At 38.0% G+C, this 19191-nt stretch overlaps 1 protein-coding gene across 1 annotated transcript; it reads right to left on the reverse strand.

Moving 5' to 3' along the window:
• Positions 1 to 167: 167 nt before the first annotated feature.
• Positions 168 to 17706, reverse strand: LOC121432151. Its single transcript, XM_041630008.1, has 6 exons — positions 17559 to 17706; positions 9925 to 10221; positions 7971 to 8938; positions 6877 to 7102; positions 1592 to 1735; positions 168 to 444 (listed from the first exon to the last, which is right to left on the reverse strand). The coding sequence occupies exons 1-6, from the start codon at positions 17704 to 17706 to the stop codon at positions 227 to 229; spliced, it is 2001 nt and encodes a 666-aa protein (XP_041485942.1). The 3' UTR covers positions 168 to 226.
• Positions 17707 to 19191: the final 1485 nt, after the last annotated feature.

The raw sequence follows: 19191 nt of genomic DNA on the forward strand, positions 1-19191 counted from the left end.
CTACTACTTCTACTACTACTATACTCCTCCTTCTACTTCTACTACTACTTCTACTACTACTACTACTACTACTACTACTACTACTACTACTATTACTACTACTATTGCTACTACTACTTCTACTCCTCCTCCTCCTACTACTACTACACTCTCTCCCAATCTCTGTCTCCCTCTCTCTCTCTTTTTCAAGACAAAACCAAAGAGTTTCTCGAGTTGCATGTGTCGACTAAACAGGTATACTAACAAGGTCATCTGGTTTGTACCGTTTCTTCCTTGCCTGTTTTCTTCTACATGCATCTTGGTTTTCAAACATCACAAATCTTTCTGGCGCGAAGAACTTCTGATAAAGTGGAACCGCTGTGCAAACCAAAGCGCAGATGGCGTATATCCCGATGCTCGAATAAATAGCAGAGTTGTATGAACCAGTCCGATCTGTGCTCTGACCTAGGTTATAAAAAGGAAATGGGTAAATGAATATATTGATTGAAACGGGTGGATAAACTATTAAATTAGTATGACAATTGAAAAGTAAAGATGACTCAATTTCAGGAAGTTATAAATTATTATGTTTTATTAATCGTCGGATTCAATCACCCATTAACTCTTCACACTGTGAAAAAATTGGGCAATATTTTACCCAATATTTTGCCCAACGTTGGGCCGATAGTCAACCCTACCAACTACTGGGCAATATTTTACCCAACGTTGTTGGGGCATTAATGTGCCCAACTGTTGGGTAATATTTTGAACTACATTTTGGGGGACATTAATTTGCCCAACTTTTTAATAAAGTTATTAACCCAACATCTGGGCAAGGCCTACTCTCACTTCGTGTACCTGGTCCGTGTCGATCCGGAGACCTTATCCGAAAGTGCTTTGCATGCACAATAACGCTGCATACAAGTGCAAGTGCATATCTCAAGTGAGTGAAGCAAAAACAAAACAGCGTCAGATATATGTCATGTATGTAGGCCTATTCTGACAAATTCCTTACAAATTATGCTTAACGTAAAGTCCAAAATAAAAAAATTAAAAAAACGTTTAAGCAACTCATCTATGAAAGATTCAGCGAGGCTCCCCAGCCCCCAGTCATCTAGAAGCTCCTCCATATCTTATCGACCGTGTGTAGCATGCTGCAAGCGCAACTCGTGATCGTAAAGTTTCGCAACATTTACCACTCAGCAGGGCAATTACTAGCCCAACAATTGGACATCTGTATTTTGGCAGCGGCAGAGTAAAAATTTGCCTAAGTATTGGGCACATAATGCCCAACAAAACAATAACCAACGTATATATTACCCAACAAAAAAATGACCAACGTAAATTTACTCTTTTTTTTTCACAGTGCAAGGGTAGGGAACGTCAGGCTATTTTGAACTGGGACAAGTCTCCGGCTGGTAAGTTTATTCGTGTAATGTACAACAACATATTTCAAATTGTCTAGTACATGGAATAAGAGTCTTAAATCTTGAATCTTATATTGCTTGCTCCTCGTTCTTGTATTTATGTTCTCAGTATATACTTTCTTTCGCTCCTCGTTTTTCTTTCTCTTATCCTCTACCTAATCTCACATGCCGATGCGAGTACATACCAAACAAGGAACCCAGCATGTATCCAAGTCCTTGCGTAACCATGACAACCGTCCACGTTTGAACCGCATCTTCTGGTTTGAAAATCTGGTTGCAGATTGAGTAAGCTAGCGCATCGGCTACCATCATGACTACCATTCCGATCGCTAAAGAGTTTCAAAATAAATGTTTGATTTTATTTTATTTTTATTTAATTTCATTTCTGCACTCAGCATAAATATGCAACATAAAATTTAGGTGATACAATGAAGTTTTACAAAACAATTTAAGCAATAGCCATAGCAAAGCAATGAAAAATAAATATCAACAAGAAGCAATATTCAGTGAAAAGAATATAACAGTTTAAACGAATGCAGGAGACCGCCATCGTGAGCGGGTAAGCTTGAAAATGATGGTGGCCTCGTAGTGATGTTAGTTGTATTTCATAGGTGCTTTTTATTTTGTATGATGAGTGAGACTAAATATCTCAATGAGCGTTATCCATTTCCATTTAAAGCACTGTACGCTGCCGTTCTAAGTGGCAGCTCGATCTAAAACCGTAATAACAGCTATTATTCGTATCATGTGGCGAAAAGAGCGTCATAAATCCAGCTGTATGTTATCATAACTATTTCTCTGTAGAAATTATAGAAGTATTTTTCTAAATATCACATTTTTATTGATTTTGATCACAAAAAAATCGTAATATCTACAAAGAAATTACGAGATTAAAACATACAATCATGGAATAACATACCAGGAATAAAAAGGGCAGGTTAATAATAATAGTATTTATTACACTCTAAACACATTGAGTAAAATTTTACCCAATATTGGATAGAAAGGGAACATGCATGCTTGCTTGGTATCTTTTCAACCCCATATTGGGCTATTTCAACGCAGCATTGCGTAAAATTCACAAAATATTGGGTATATTTTTACCCAACCAACACGGATGTTCCCATTTTACCCAATATTGGGTAAACTTTTTTTTTAGTGTGTAATATCACAGTCTTCTGATCTGGACGCAATTTCACGTGGAAAGACGTGTTGGTGTTTCATTTGCCTGAAGAACCCAACAGTTGATGGTGAAACGTCACGACTACAGAGAATTGTAAGTTTCAACTTCACAATTTTCACAAATATCCAGTAAAAAATTATTCAATTTTTCAATTCAATTCTTTTATGTTATTTCCATTCAAAACATAATACAAAGTAATATAAAGCAATACAAATCAAGTACAATTTTATAGGGCATTCTTACTTCGTAAAACAGAAAAAAAAGCATAACATAGAGAATAAATGGAAATGAGGGGATCCACTAAACAGCAAAGCTTGTAAGGTGTGGATTCCCCTTGGAAATGAAGAAATTATAGTTAACTTATTCTTATATACGTACATGCATGTATTACAGCAAAGAAAAAGAGAAGGAAATAAATCATATTGATGCAAACATAATTACTGAAATGTTGCAAAGCTTTTCACACAATTATAACTGATCATATTTACTGGATAAATCATTATATTCATGGATTTATTAATATCAATATCACAATCAATAGTGATAGAAATATGAAACATGGAATGCAAGAGGGGCAGCGAAACCGTGGGCTTTTGTGTTCTAGCCACCTATTCACCCGTTTCGGTAAACGTGTACAAAAACGTGAAAATTACAATGATTATCATCCAACTGTAATATTTGTTTGTTCCCCTCCCCCACACACAGACACACACAGACCTACATTTTTTTTCATTACGTTCCACGCCCCTGGGCAATAATGTTGATAAGGACAACCACTAAAAAACAGAGTTTTGATATGGATAATCTTATTCACCATATTCTTTCATCATCACGGATCATCACATAACATCATTTCTTGCCACAAAATATCTCATGATGTTGACTAGAGTGACAAATACACTCTTAAAATGTGTACCCAATATCGTAGTCAGGTCCAGATTTGAGAAAAGTAGACTGCCTTAGGCAAATCGTGTTAATGCTGACTTTAGAAGTGTTTTAACATAATTTGAGGGCGCTGAATCCAAATTTGCTGTTTGCCAACCTTGATTTTGATGTTAAAATCCTCAAATTGGCAAAAACAATATGGCCGCCATTCTACACCCATTTTTACTCTATTCTGACCCCCAAAACGTGGAACAAAAATGTTTGTCAACGATTTTTGGTATTATTTGATCTCAGGAATAACATACTAAAAATTCACCAAAATCCGGATCCGGGAAAGTGGTTATTTTCAAGATGGCGTCTAAGATGGCCGCCATCAGCTGAAAATTAAAATAACCGGCAGTTTCTCTACCCTAGACACTTTTTCGGTGCATACATGCATTCAATGGTGTAGGGGGTAAAAGGAAAGAGTAAACATAAGCACCCCAGGGTACCTGAAAATCAAAGATTGCGTAAAAATGGTTGCCATATCCTAAAAATTCACAATTCATCTATTACCTATTTTAGGGTCTTTTATTTGGGTTTTATTCATTGGTGATATGCAAGGGTCAAGAAGTAAACTGGGACAAGTTACAAGGACAGTCAGCGCTCCACTATGTCCAAAAATCCAAGATGGCTTTCAAAATAGGAGTCTGAAATAGCTGTTTTTATCTAAAAACCCTAAAATCCGAAATAGTTTGTTTAATATCTGCTTTGGGGATATGATGTTGGTGTCTAACCCGTTGTTTAATGGGTCAAGAAATACGTTGGGACAAGTAACAAAGATGATATGGTCCTTTATGTCCAAAAATCCAAGATGGTGTGCAAAAATGGAAAATAAAATGTCTGTCATTAACTACAAACCGACATAGTTTGTTTGATAACCGCGTGGACAATATGATTTTTTGTATAACACATGGTTTAAAGGGTCAAGTATTAGATTGGGACAAGTTACAAGGACAGTTACTGGTTCCATTATGTCCAAAAATCCATAATGGCTTCCAAAAATTGAGTCTATATAAGCCTTTCTTACCGAAAAAAACTGATATAGTTTGTTTAATATCAGCCTGGGGTATATATTTTTGGTGTTCAACCCATGGTTTAAAGGGTCATGTAATAAATTACGACAAGTTACATGGACAGTCAGAGGTCCAGCATGTCCAGGAATTCAAAAAGGCTTCCGAGATTGGAGTCTAAAATGGCTATTGTTACCTAAAAAGCTGACATAGTTTGTTTAATGTCCGCCTGGGGTGTATGATTATGTTGTCTAAACCTTGATTTAAATGGTCAAGTAATACATTAGGATAAGTTACAAGGGCAATCAATGGTCCCGTATGTCTAAAAATCCAAGATGGCTTCCAATTAAGGAGTCTAAAATGGCTGCTGATACTTAAAAATTGGCATAATCTATTTAGAATCCATCCGGGAGATATGGTTTCAAGGTTTAAATATTACTTTTTTATTATTTACAATGGTATGAAGCTGCCCACTTTACCTATTATTTAAAGATCGCTTTCAAAATGAGTCTAAAAGACCTCCATCACCTAAACATAGTCAAAATTAGGTGAACAAAATCTACACTTTGTGGTTTGAAGGCTGCAATAATAAATCGGGACAAATAAAAAGGATGGTCAGTCGTAAAAAGTCCAAAATGACTGATGTCCCGTAATCTTGAAACCATAGGATAGTCCTAAGCACATAAATGACATGTCTTGAAATTATCAGTGAATTATGGAACTTTTTAGGTGAAAGTGTATGTTACTTTTTAGAATTTGTTTTTCGGATATTTACTTATTGTTGCATTACCATCAAACAGAGTCACAAATTCTTGTAAAACGTATTTTCACGATTCTTAAACAGACACACCAAAATAGTGGCACTAGATGAGATATGAAGTATTGTCGTTTTTGTATCAATGGTGGCCAATTGGAATGTAATTTTTGGAGCGTTCTTCAATTTTCTACAAAATGGACAATGGTGTATCCATGTAATTCGTCTTCACTTATATTATTTGAACCTTGAAATCGTGAGAAAGACACAAAAATGTTTCTAGGAAGATAGTGTATGCACTTTGCATCCAGATTTTTAAAAAATAAAAACTATGATGACTATTTTTAGGTCATCATTTTTTTTGCAAAACTGCACAGCTGATAAACCTTGAAATTTTTCCAATATAATTTGTTCCCTTTGGAAGCATGATTTTTTCATATGATTTATTTTATTCTCGGTAGACCCCAAAGGTATTTCTACAAGGTGTATATATAATGAATTTGGACCATTTCAAAGTTACAACGTCCTGACGTCCATTATTGACGTCATTTTCTCTGACTCTGGATTCTCTGACACACTCACTGACTATCTTGTAAACCTGTCCTGATTCATTATTTGCCTTGAAAGCCTTTTGATGAATTTGATTTCGATTTTGAGGATTTACTTTATTTTTGGAGTTGATGGTACAACGGCTGCCGTTGTCGACGCCATGCTTTATTTCCATGTAAACTTGACGACCTTCTGTAACTATAAAACCTGTCTCAATATATTTTGTTTAATCCTAACATGCCTAAGTTTCATGAAATAGACAACTATACCCTAAAAGTTATGACATTTCAAATTCTTAACCTCAGTTAAGATTTGATGTTGATTTCGCCGCCGCCAGGGTCATCGCCGCCATTGGAAAAGCGACGTCCATGTCTTGCTTCTGCTATGCAGGCAAGGCAAAATGGCGGACACGTTAAAGATATCACAATGTAAATATGCCATCATCGCCCCCAAATTATAAAACATTTGGCCAAATTATTTAATATCAATCAGCAGCTGTGAACCATGGCAGCCATCTTGGAATTAAAGATGGCTGACGAATCAATCGGACACATTATGTTTGCAACCCTAGGTATAAAAAATAACGCGTAGATCCCAATTTCTGAAATATAATCACCCATAAAGATCGTTTAATATGGGAAACTGCATTAAATATGCCGCCATTTTGTTTTTTGCCAATTTGAGGGTGAAAACGTCGGAATCAAGTTTGGCAAACAGCATTTTTGGATTCAGCACCCCTGAATTACCTTAAAACAATTGATAAGTCATCATTATACAAAATGCCTAAAGCACTTTTTCTAAGCACATTTTTTAAAATCTGGACCTGACTAACATGCATGTTGGTTGGGAAAAAAGATATCAAATATGTTGTCAATTTTAAGAAACGTTGCGTTTAAATAGCACAATATAGGGTTTAAAAAATACCCAGCAAACATGCATGTTCCCTTTCTACCCAATATTGAATAAAATTTTACTCAATATTTTTAGAGTGTATTTTCTGTGAAGAATAAAGCCCAAAATTATATTCGATAATGATATTTAACCTACCAACTGCGAGGCAGATTAGAAGTGCGACTGATCTTACTACCAGCAGACAGCCCATGACAACCATGCCAACCGCGCATGCGAAGTTATAGATGAAGATCTTGGGGAAGGGCAGACGATCAGCTACAACAGCCAACAAAACTTTACCCGCCAATTCGGAGATCCCAAACGTTGTGACCACCCATGGGATCACATGACGTTCAAAACCTCTCGATATGAGGAAATCTCCCTTGAAAGAGAACAGGGAAAATTAAAAAGTGGCAATGACAATGGAATATATATATACGTTGATATAAGTTCTTAATTAGAATTTATAGCAATGAATTAATGACAAATCAGTTTGCTGCAGATTCATCATACATGGTATCTCTAGCCGTGCCACGTCCATCATGAACACCTTCGTCAACGATGACTTTGAGCGCATCGCCAGTGAGGTATCCCGTCTTGCCAAGTACAAGAAATCCACCCTCGGCATCCTTGAGGTCAAGACCACTATCTGTCTCCTCCCCGGTGAATTGGCCAAGCACACCGCCACTGAATTAAGGCATCAAGACCGTCGTCGTATACACCACAAACTACCTATCCAAGTCAGCCTTTGGGGGCACAATCAATTTCGATATTTCTGCTCAAATGAATAAAGCATCTAAACCTTTTTTCTTATACCTTTGCAGAATGATTCTACCATCTGTTTTCATATGGTGAAGTTTTAAAGGGCCACACGCACGATTCCATATGCATGACAGATGAATACGTTGCAAAAACCAGCAAAGTAGAAAAAAACCCTCCTGCTCTCGCCCCCTATCGCCAACGTTCATATAAATGTTGTGTCTCGTGACGAAACAACGACTGAACTAAGCGAATTTTCAAAGAATTTCGGGCTATGTATTTGGACGAAGTTTGCTGCTTGGTAATAAAGCGGGAAAATTTATACATTTGAATTTCCTATCAAACTTTTTCAAAAATCAAATAAAGGCGCCAGCCAGCGAATTCCCGTTTCCAAAACTCTTAGGATGGTTAAGTGATATTGAACAATACCCCAGGAATAATCCGCCATGCAACCCGTGTATACAACCGTCAAAATGTAGAATAGTTCTCACCATATTAATATAATAGAATGTATTCATCATTGGAAGACCTGTGATACAGATGCAGATGAGCCAGAGATCGGGATAGAATAGTGCTTTGTATCTTTGGAAAAACCCTCGGCCACTTGCTGCTTCCAAGTTCTTCGACTGCACCACTTGCAGAGGTGTGTCTTCTTTTCTTTCGCTGACACACTGAATGGCAGAGACAGAAATGGTATGACATTGAATGTTCGTTGAAATGCTGATGGTTGTAAATGGCGCGACATCATCTTCGGCTACCGTATGAATTGACAACACTATCGGTTGGACGGCTGTTACATTCTGAAGATCATTCACTTGTGGTGTTGATTGTTGGTTAGGTTGTCCTCTCTCTACGTTCGTCACTAAATCAGGAGCTGTTGAAGGAAGTGGTCCAAGATGTTTCAGACCAACTTTGCCCTCTTCTGAAAGGTCAGTAGAAAATCCTAGCTCGTTTCTTAGCACTTGGCCCTTATCTTTGCTGTCCATCAGTTCATCCGCCAGAACCATATCAGCTGAGCCTTTCTCCATGTTCATGTGAATTTCTGACTGATGTCCATTGCCATTGTTTTGTTCACGCCGATTTATCCCTTCCATGGAAAACCCTTCATTGTCATAGGCTGTCACACATGCGATAGATCTGCCTTGCTTAAGAATTCTTTCCTTGTTATTCAACCGTGCCTTCACATCTCCCGGGTTCCAAGTGACCATGCGTGGACTTAGGTTGTTGGCATTGTCAAAGGTTATTCTCTTCTCGGGTCCGCGGCATTCTGAGAACTTTTTCTCTTGAGTAACGTCTCGTTTGTCTGCTGTGCATTCATTTTTATGTGGGTTGGGACGTGAAAACGTCATCGTAGCTGGAAGTGCAATGAGTAGCATCAAAGCTCCAAGGAAACGGAACATGTTCCGCCAGCCGAATTTCTCGATCAACGTGTATGTCAGAGGACCCAAAACAAGCATACCTGTAGTATTGAAAACAGAAATGAATTCGTTTCTAAATAATTTGTACTAATCTGCATATGATTAATATATAAATGCCAATATTTTAAAGCTGTCGTTCAATGAAATGATATGTATTGTTTTCTAATTGACCGACCTTCTTTTATTTCCTTCTCCCACCTCCACCCCTCTCTTTCTCTTACCTTCCTCTCTCTCGTCTCTCTTCTTTCTTTTATCCTGTTCTTCGTCTAGGTCATACCACTTATAAATCTTTTTATATTGTGAGCCATTGTAGTTTACTACTTTTTAGAAATAATTTTTATGCATTATATATATTTTGTGTGTGTTGTCAGGACCATGATGTAAAACAGCCTCGGCTGATCATGTTTTATCTTTATCCTGATTAAATATGTTACAATGAAAAAAAATAAAAATAAAATAAAATATGATTCATAAAAGAATAAATCCTGGGATGCACCAGTGAAGGCTGGAACTTTACGATTTCTTTTTACTCTTTTCTAGATCCAACCCTCCCTTCCTTCAAATAAACAATAGAACTTAAATTTATATAACCCGGCACATTAGCATTTGAATGCGCTTGGGAATCAGGAATCATGGAAGCATTGGTCCGTCTGTCGGAAATTCCTTTAAACTGTCGTACCAAAATCATTGTCTCTGACTGGCTGAATAGCTGAGAGGAAACATATCAGAAAAGATATCCAACAAGACACTTAACGAAATATCATCACTCCAGTTTAATGCACTGGGTTCACAATCTGTATAAAAGGTTCATCCTTGGGTCCTTGTTGCTCTTTTATCATGTTTATAGTCAGCGAATACAAAAGTAACAGTTACATGTGCCTGAGCCTGGATGCGTTTTAAACATACTTTAAGTGTAGTGTACAATAATTATATTAGCAATAGTAATTTCCATTACAAATGCCGATTCCTCCTGGTATTGAAGGGGTATATATTCTAAAGATTCCAAGGAAACATTCAAATATCGTACCTGTGCTTCCCCCAACCAACGCGATAAGAGTAGCTCGTGAGCAGTGCTTCCTTGGGAAATACCGAAGCAAGAGGTCCATTGAAGCCAGAGAACAAAACCCAGCACCCAGACCGTAGATGGCGCTGTATGTGAGGTAGATGAGCCTGAAATCGGTGATAAATGAGGTAGAGAAGAAGGATGTGCTGGCTAGAAGGATCCCAAAGACAGCGACCGGTCGATTCTCGAACCGGTTTATCAGTGGAGTGACGATTAAGCCTGCACTGTTGCCCAAGCCGAATGCAATAGAACCTGCCCATGCTGTTGAGAATAATCATAAAATAAATCATTTGGCTGAGTAGAAAAATACTTAGTCAAATCTTAGTCAAATATGGCTAATGTTTATGTGTCTAGTCTTATATTTGTTGTAAATAACAATACTTTGTATTCGCATCTCTTCTTCATCTTTTTGGCGTTCATTCGACATGTAGACGATTGTGTAGCGCGCTGAGCATCGAATGGATGCAATATCCCACTCGGAAAAAGTGTCAGTCTCTAGAAGAAGAGTAAATGCAGTGTTGGTAAAGAAAGATACTCTCTGGTTCAATTCCCGACCAGCTGAATATTTCTCGAATCTACAACCACCCAGAAACACCCTTTGACAGTCATGGCAGTATGCAGAAATTTGTTTCGGGGGAAGAGTGGGTTAGCGAGACTCATGTTTTTATTTAAAGAAACTCAAAAGCGAGGGAGTGAAGCGACCATGCTTGCCATGCAAGCGCTTTTACATTTTCCAAAGTGAATCATTTTGAAGCTTTTCGTGCGCGGTTTTGGTGAATTATGTACATATTTTTAATTTTAAAATTGTAAGTTTTCAAAATTTCTGGGGGTCCACTTTCCCCTACTCCCGCTGCGTACGGCCAAGCTGACAGTGCATGTTTCTTAACAGCCATGGGTAATCAGCTGACCCTTCTCAAGACATTCGACGCGCGTGACCAATCCTCTTGTGACGTCGCTACGTCGCGATGCGTCGCTGGCTTAGCAATGAGAACAGACTGCCTGCTCGCTGGAGGACCTCCCAGGTGTTCATCTTAAAGGCCTGGTCACACCGCCCGAGCGTTGTTGGAGCGGTCGTGGAGCGGTAGGGAGAGAGGGTCGAATTTCGCTCACAAAATTTGAAGGAAAAAATCCGAAACAAAAATCGAAAAAAAGAATCGAAATCGAAAATGGTGAACGTTAGCGCGCGGTGATGATTTTTTCTCTCCTCTCCACGACCGCTCCAACAATGCTGAGGCGGTGTGACCAGGGGGGCGGTTCATGAAAGGACTTGTCGGACGTTTTATCCGACAGTTACCATAGGAACAGTGCCTCTATAAGCCAATCAAAATCATGGAAAGATGTCAGATCTGACAACTTGTCGGATGAAAATATTGATGAAATGCTCCCCAGGCCTTTATATCCTCTCATATAAGAATGCGTCTGGGAAAAAAAGAGTTGGAAAGAGTTTCGCTATTCTCCCGACATACATGACCCGCGTTCGTTATCCATGATTCGCTACTAATTTAAGCCCGTCTCACACTTTGCGATCCAGTGCGACCCGAATTTTCAGGAAATCGCATTTTGCATTAAATATGAAAGTTCCAAGAAGTATTAAAGATCATTTCATTTAAAGTTTGGCATATTGTTAGGGAAACTAAAATCATATGTTTACTTTACGACAAGCCCTGTGGTCGGAGTAAAGTCCAAATCGGCTACAAGTCGCAGCCGATGGTGACGTCATTACGATTTGGAGTCGAATTTGTTTTTATTTATTCAGGGAGGCTCTAACTGGAATGAATTTCGATTTCAGTAGTCCTATCACTATTCTGGATTCTGATCCGTAATTAGTTGGAATATCCATATCAAATGTTATCACAATTTATTTGAAATTCGAGTCGCAACGATTCGCATATGAGACGGGCTTTTATAACCCCGGTGGCGCGAAGGTTGTACTTTGGAACTTTTCCTCAAATTGTGCGCTTAAAGTTTAGCCACGACTGCATCAGTTTTCCACTGTCATGATGTTTATCTGTCCAACAAGATGGAAGTAGCTGACATGAAGTAGGTGAAGGAGTCTACAAACTCAAGATGCGTGTCTATAGGCCACCGCACACCTTACGACCCGACTGGTCCCCCACTGGCTTACGACTGAGTGAGGGGAGATGAATCGCAAGGTAGTCACAAGCCTCGACACCGCACACCTTCCGATCCGATCTGCGACTCACGCATGCGCTTTTTGGATTAGCATCTGAGAATTTGCGCTTTACAGCGTATGCGCGTTGTTTATCATAATACGTGTTATGTAACTCTGCTGTCTGATTGGCTGGAGGTTGGATTAAGCTTGCGATCCCGTCATAAGGATTCGACATGTCTATCCTTCCGATTTTCCTTGCGACTTGTCTCTGACCGGTCTGCGACGCTCAAGCTGACAAGAGCTGTGACTTCACATCTCCCCTCACCCGGTCGCAAGCCAGTCGGCGACCGGTCGTAAGGTGTGCGGTGGCTTTAAGATGGAGACATTATGCTGTGGAAGTAGTTGTGTTGGTTCGGAATGTTGGCATTCTTAAGTTTACCATCCTTGCAGGAATGAGATGAGTGACCAGCAACTTTAGCCAGGACTGTGCATGAGAACTCAAAGACCTTCCTGACTTGGAAATGGTGCACAGTTGGACCAAACTAAAAGCTCGTCATCCGCTCTGGTGTGGATGTACACTGCTGATGCTTCCTGAGCAGTCGTCGAAGACATACCGGAGTTGTATGGATAACACAAAGAGTCAGCGCAAGGAGATGCACTAGCTTCATCTATTCACGGCTAAGATTTCAGATGTTCCACCGCGGCCTAATATAAAAGAATCTTTGGAACAAGATAGTTTGCGTAAAAACAGAAAAATCAAAGAACCGGATAATCACTAGTTTGAGAAAATTGAATGAATGATAATGAATGAATGAATTTATTTATTATCCAATGCAATGATAATACCAATTTACAAGTTTACAGACAATAATTTGTGAATACATAAAAAAACAAGGATTAAGGAACCAGAAAATAGCATGAATGCTAGTCATGTCTGGCCCCTTTTAGTCTAGATAGATAGAAACATGTTATTAAGAATGAAAATCGTGAGTCTACTAATACATTCTAGCAATGACTACCTAATAATTTAACTAAATTAGTATTTACATACATTTACATTTACACATGAAAGATATCTAGATGATTACAAAACTACCATATAGATGGTATCAAAATTCATTATTCCAACAGATGTTCGACAATAGCTTTACGAAAACTTGATCTTGATGGTTTCTTTCTGATTTTGGTTGGTAGCTCATTCCAAAAATTGTGCCTACATAAGATAAACACTCCTTTCCCAAGCTTGTCCTAACCTTTGGTACATACAGATTCTCGTCTTCCTTTTGCCTTGTATTATATTTATGTTGAATCAGTGAACAATATTGTAGCAGTGAATGTGGCAAATTTGTATTAATTAGATCGTACATGAAACTACAGATAGATAATCTATACAGTTGGTAAATGTCAAGTATCTTAAGAACCCTGAATAATGGTGCTGATCTTGTCATATATGTACTGAATGTTATCGCACGCACTGCCATTTATTGAATTAATAATATAGAATCTAGATCATTTTTTCAAGCTCCATGCACCCCAGACTTCAATACCATATGTGATGTGGGGCTGTATGAATGTCTTATACAGCAGAATCGAAATACTTCGTGGTACGAAGTGTCTCAGTCGATATAGAATACCAACCTTCTTGCGTATGCATAATTTAATTTTTGTAATATGATTTTTCCATGTCAAATGTTTATCAATGTCTACTCCAATAAATGTTGTAACATTTACTTCATGCACCTCTGTGTCCATGAGATGAATTCCCCCTCTTACCTTAATTTTCTGTCTCAACCCTCTAATTAGCATATAGTTTGTCGTTGACAAATTTATAGTAACTTTATTGACATTACACCAATTTAGAACTTTCTTTAATTCTAGGGGTCACTTCTTCCAGATCTATCTCAAATTTTCCAGCTTGAAATGTATGAAACAAATTGGAATCATCAGCAAACAATCTAAAGGTGAAATAGTTACTTGACCTTGGTAAATCATTAATATACAAAAGAAACAGAGTTGGTCCAAGAACAGACCCCTGAGGTACGCCGCAAGTTGAAAGTTATGAGCATTGTGATGTAGATCCTCCCATTGGCAAAGTGACAAAGATGTGTGATGTCACATGTGAACAACTTTCCCATTACTTTTGTATATATTTAACTTAAACTACCTCTTTTATCGCGTCTATCAGTAGGTCATGTATCTTTTCTCTAGGAGGAGGGCGTGTAATAATTAGGCATATTCTTCAAGAATACATTTAGATTAAAGAGTTCGTATCACCAGAAGAAAGAGCAAAAAGGCCATTTAATAATGACAGGTTCGAATCCCACTGGTTCCAATTTTTTCTGACTTATGATTTTCATTACAGATCGAGCATGCGATCTTAAACACATAGCAGTAATGCCGAAAATTTGTTCACAAATCACCATTTAACAACTTAAATAATTAAGCAGACCAATTAGAACGAAATATAATCACCCTTTTAAGAAAAGTCATACAATTGTGCGGCGCTATCTTTTTGCGTTACGGAAATATCGCTCGAAGCGCCGAGGGGATCATGGTCTCCCCGTCCTTTTAAGGTTGAAAAAGAAAGGGATATTGTTTTTCTTCTTCTTCTTTCCTTGGTTGGCAACCAGTCAGGATTGACTATTTTTGCCACAGCTTTTGTTCATTTTCAGTAGCTTATTATATATTATTTCCATTCCTTTTTTTCTTCTCTCTCTTTCAATTCTTTCTTCCTTTTCTTTTCTGTTATTTTCTTTGTCTTTTTTTTCTTCTTTTTTTCTCTTTTTCATGTTATTTTTTTTCTTTTCTTTTTGTCTTCTCTTCTTTTTTTCCCTTTTTTTATCTTTCATTTCTTTTTTTTCTTCTGTTTCCTTTGCTTTTCTTCTTATTTTCACATTTTTTTTTCTCTCTTTTTTGTCATTGTTTTGCCATTCCTGTTCGTCTCTGTTCCAGCCCATGGAACGTTTATTTCCGCTCAGGCGAAAACGGCTCCGGACCTGGATTCATTGTTCTTTATCGTCCTAGTATATCTTACGCGAAAAATAACCCAGGGAAAATGACACAATTTACAAGATTTAGTGAGAAAAAAAGTCAACGGGCGAGCAAGTTCATTCTGTACAAAAGTTGAAGCTGCTTAGGTGTTTTATTGTTGCTCAACTTTGCACGACGATTCACTGCATGACTTGTGATGTCGGATGTTCATAACAATGTTGGGGTTTTTTGTACGAGAAAGGAATGTTTTTATGTTTTGTCTGTGTCAATGTCGGTATGATGATCCTCCGATTGTTTGCATGAAAAGAGAAATTCCGAAGCCAGACCTCCTGAAATTACTGGGAATGCCGAGGTGGGGTCTTAAATGAAAGCTAATGGCTTGTATTGCTTATCTTGTTCAAGCCTATTACATTATTTTTTTTAATTTCTATGCTCATTGTTGTAATTCACTTGCTTGACGAAGAAGTAAAACATACAAGTAAAAAGAAAATATTCTAGGCAAACAGAATTTTTTTGATGATCATGTGCATGTTTGTATCCTCGATACACGGGCGTAACAGGGGTCGATGGTCCGATGGGGGGGGGACAGAAATTCACCCGTCATATCATGGTATGAATAGGCAGTGGCGTAATCAGCCGAAAATTTGGAGGGGGCAAGATATTGCGAATCGGGCAGAATTTATAAAAATATATAAAATAAAAAGGTGCGAGCGAAACGAGCGAGCTAAAATTCAACATTTTTATGACATAACTCCAATTTTGTGATAGATTTTGACATAATATTCTAAAAATAGTATAATTTTCACCCTTCTCTATTTCCTTTTCTTTTTTTTTCTTGGTCTGTATACACGCCACTATGGACAATATTGTTTTATGATTGTCCGCGAGCATTAGGGCGAAGCTCTATGTGGCAGTGGCGCGTGGAGTAAAAAAAAAAGAGGGGGCATGGTATGGCGCGTATGGCGAAAAGTTTCCAAATGTCAGTCCCGAGCTAGAGAAGCGAGCGAGAAAAAAATAACCTTCTCATGAGAATCTAACTTTGAGATAGATTTGGACATATTAAGAAAATAATATCATAACTTTCACTTTTCCTTTGTTTTTTCCCCTCCTTTTTTTGTTCTGTTAAAGGCCTTGACCCCAAACCTTCCATCTGTACACCAGTGGTATGCGGGGTGGGTTCGGGGGCTTCGCCCCGGAACCTTTTGATATTAATCCCATTTTAACCTTACAGATGGCCGCTATTTTTAATCAATTTGCGGATATAGCTTTTACACTAGACATCAATTCAACGCAGTTGCGTAGCAAACCAAATATTTTAATTGAGTTGGTATAACATAGCGAATGTAAGGAAATTTCTAAGAAAAAATTGTTTGTTTTATTTTTCACCATGCATATTCTTCTGTCTTTCTTGTCCCTTTTTATTTTCCAATTTAGCTTTTGGCTCATTCTATTTCCTTAATTTCACGCCTTTTTTGCTAATTTGTCATCTAATTAATTTCTCTTTCTTACTGAGCATGTTAATGTATTAGTATTTTGGGATCATTTGTTCTCTCTCAGTCAATTCCTTCTTTCCTTCCGTTTTCGGCTAAATGTTTTTTCTCACTTTTCTTTTCACTTTTTTTCTTCCCCTTCCCCGTTTTCACTATTTCTTCCCTTTCCATTTCCCTTTATTTCTTTCTTTCTTTCTTTCTTTCTTTCTCCCTTTTCTCTTTTTCCCCTCTTTTTTCCGGTGAAATCCGCCAGGGGGCATCATGCCCCCCGCCGCCTGCTACGCCACTGCGGCCCGATACCATTGGATACGTACATGTTTTTAATAATGTTCTTTATATACATTCGTTTATGGTACAATACCAATGATATTTATACTTTTGTAATTATTTTCGTTTGTTTTGTTGGTATATTTAAAAGTATACACACAGTGTTGGGCAACATACTGTCCTCTATGTTGGGTAATGTATGTTGGTAAAATACATATATTCTGGGCAATTATCCAAATATTCAAATTTATTACACAATAATTAGTTTTATTACCCAATTTGGGCAGATTTTAACCAATAGTTGTGTGGTCAGTATGATGCCCAGGGTAGGTTAAAAGTTTTGCATTTTCGCCCAACCATTTTAAGAGTGTACAAATTTCGTATACACGTGGGTGCGTCGATACATGTCTTCACGTGAGGTGAAAGGACGATACGAGGAGCAACCCAACTTCTTCCAAAAATATAGGGTTATCAGATTAATTATCATATAATTCCTTTTTTCTTCGTTTTCTTTTCTTTCTAATAAAAGACAAATGAATAAATGAACAATGGATAACGATTTTATTTTTTATCATCAGTATTGTTATGATTATTAATATTATTGTTGTTGTTATTATTAATATAATTTATTATCATCACCATCCACATATAAGGTATGGTCTTTATAGAAATATTATATTCAACATCGAACCAGTGATATTGATTTTATAAGTGATGGAAAACAACCCTATACTCACAGGTAGCGGTTGAACTAGTCGAAAATTCTTCTTGGAGGGTAACGAAAGTTATACTGAAGCAATTCATGATTCCGAAGGCAGAGAAATGCACGAGAAACGACGCAAAAGTCACAACCCACCCCCAGTTACGAGTAAGTGTCGACGTCATTGATTTCAAGTCCATCATCACGCGATTTCGAGAGAAAAATGGGAGATCGACAGAGGAGACAGCAACAATGGCAAAAGTTTGACAAAATATGTTGATATCACGCAACCATCCAAAACTTTACAATTAAGGACGCGTCACATTTGAAGCTATTTTTATTCGCCAAGTTCGCAGTACGAAACAAGGGCAGCACCTCAATACTGGGACTCAGAGGGCGTTATGATTGAAGCTCTATAGCAGAAGAAAGGAAGGATATCTGACATTCAATGTCTGACCAGAAAAGGGCATGTCGAACGGCTCATTTCGAAAATGAATAGTCATTTATGAAAACATCTCTCATTCATCACCTGAAAAGGTAAAATAAACTAAATATATGTTGCGTATCGCGAGCTGATTTTTGTTTTATTAAGACCTGCAACCGGTCCATTGTAAACATTGAAAGCGAGCGTTTATTTTTAGCCGATTTAGACCTAAAAGAGGGACATTCTGTCGGTACATGAAGAATTTGGAAAAGCCCTGGGTGACCCGACAGTTACGTTAATCACTGTCGGTACATGATACATTTCGAACATTACGCGTGACCCGACATATTATCCTTTTTTCCGACAGGCCGGTCCTATAGCCCCTGCATTTTTCTTTCCTTTTCTCATTCATTCTTTCTCTTTCAATCCTTCTCTTCTTTCTTCTTTTTTTCTTTCCTCTCTTTCCTTTATTTTGTCCTTCTCTCTTTATTTTTACCCCGACGGGCGACCAGATTTACTGACGATATCATCTGGCAATACTTCAACACATTCGACACATTGCTTTAAAATTGGTTTCGTATCACTGCCAGTTATGATGAATCCAAATTAAATAATATCCAGGGTATTGTTTTTCTTACAGTTACCTTTCAACAGAAGATTTGTTTCCTCACTCACCCTTTCGCTTTATACAAACGGTCCATTTTGATGAAAGTATGTTTCGTAAAATTCGAACATAAAGCTCTGAAGCACATTCGAAAAGGTCCAGTAAGGTTCACATCAAAGTTAGATCGGAACCGTCATACAGTGTGCATGTACATGCATAGTGCAACATGTATGATACCTAAGAGTGCTTTATCTTTGTTTGACCCATTAGCGTACCTAAGGGGGGCAGGGGGCAGACTATCCCCACCCCTGACGAGTCACAACCCATGTAAGGGACGTACCCCTGTCACCCCCCCCCCCCCCCTTAGTCACAACTGATCCCTGACGAGCCATAAGTGGCCCCCTCTTGAACTTGAAGACCTTTACCTGCTTGTCAATTTTTTTTCTGGTACGAAATCCTTTATTTGTGGTCGAAGACCTTTTATTTGCTTGTCAATTTTTTTGGCGGACGAATTTGCCCCCCCCCCCTTGGAAAATCCTGGGTACGCCACTGGTTTGACCCATGTAGACCGATCAAACATAACATTTTCGGATAGGTCTGCATAAGTGTATTATAGTTTTTTTCCCTATTTTTATTCCTGTG

This window comes from Lytechinus variegatus, chromosome 18 (genome assembly GCF_018143015.1).
Source record: "Lytechinus variegatus isolate NC3 chromosome 18, Lvar_3.0, whole genome shotgun sequence".
Classification (NCBI taxonomy): domain Eukaryota; kingdom Metazoa; phylum Echinodermata; class Echinoidea; order Temnopleuroida; family Toxopneustidae; genus Lytechinus; species Lytechinus variegatus.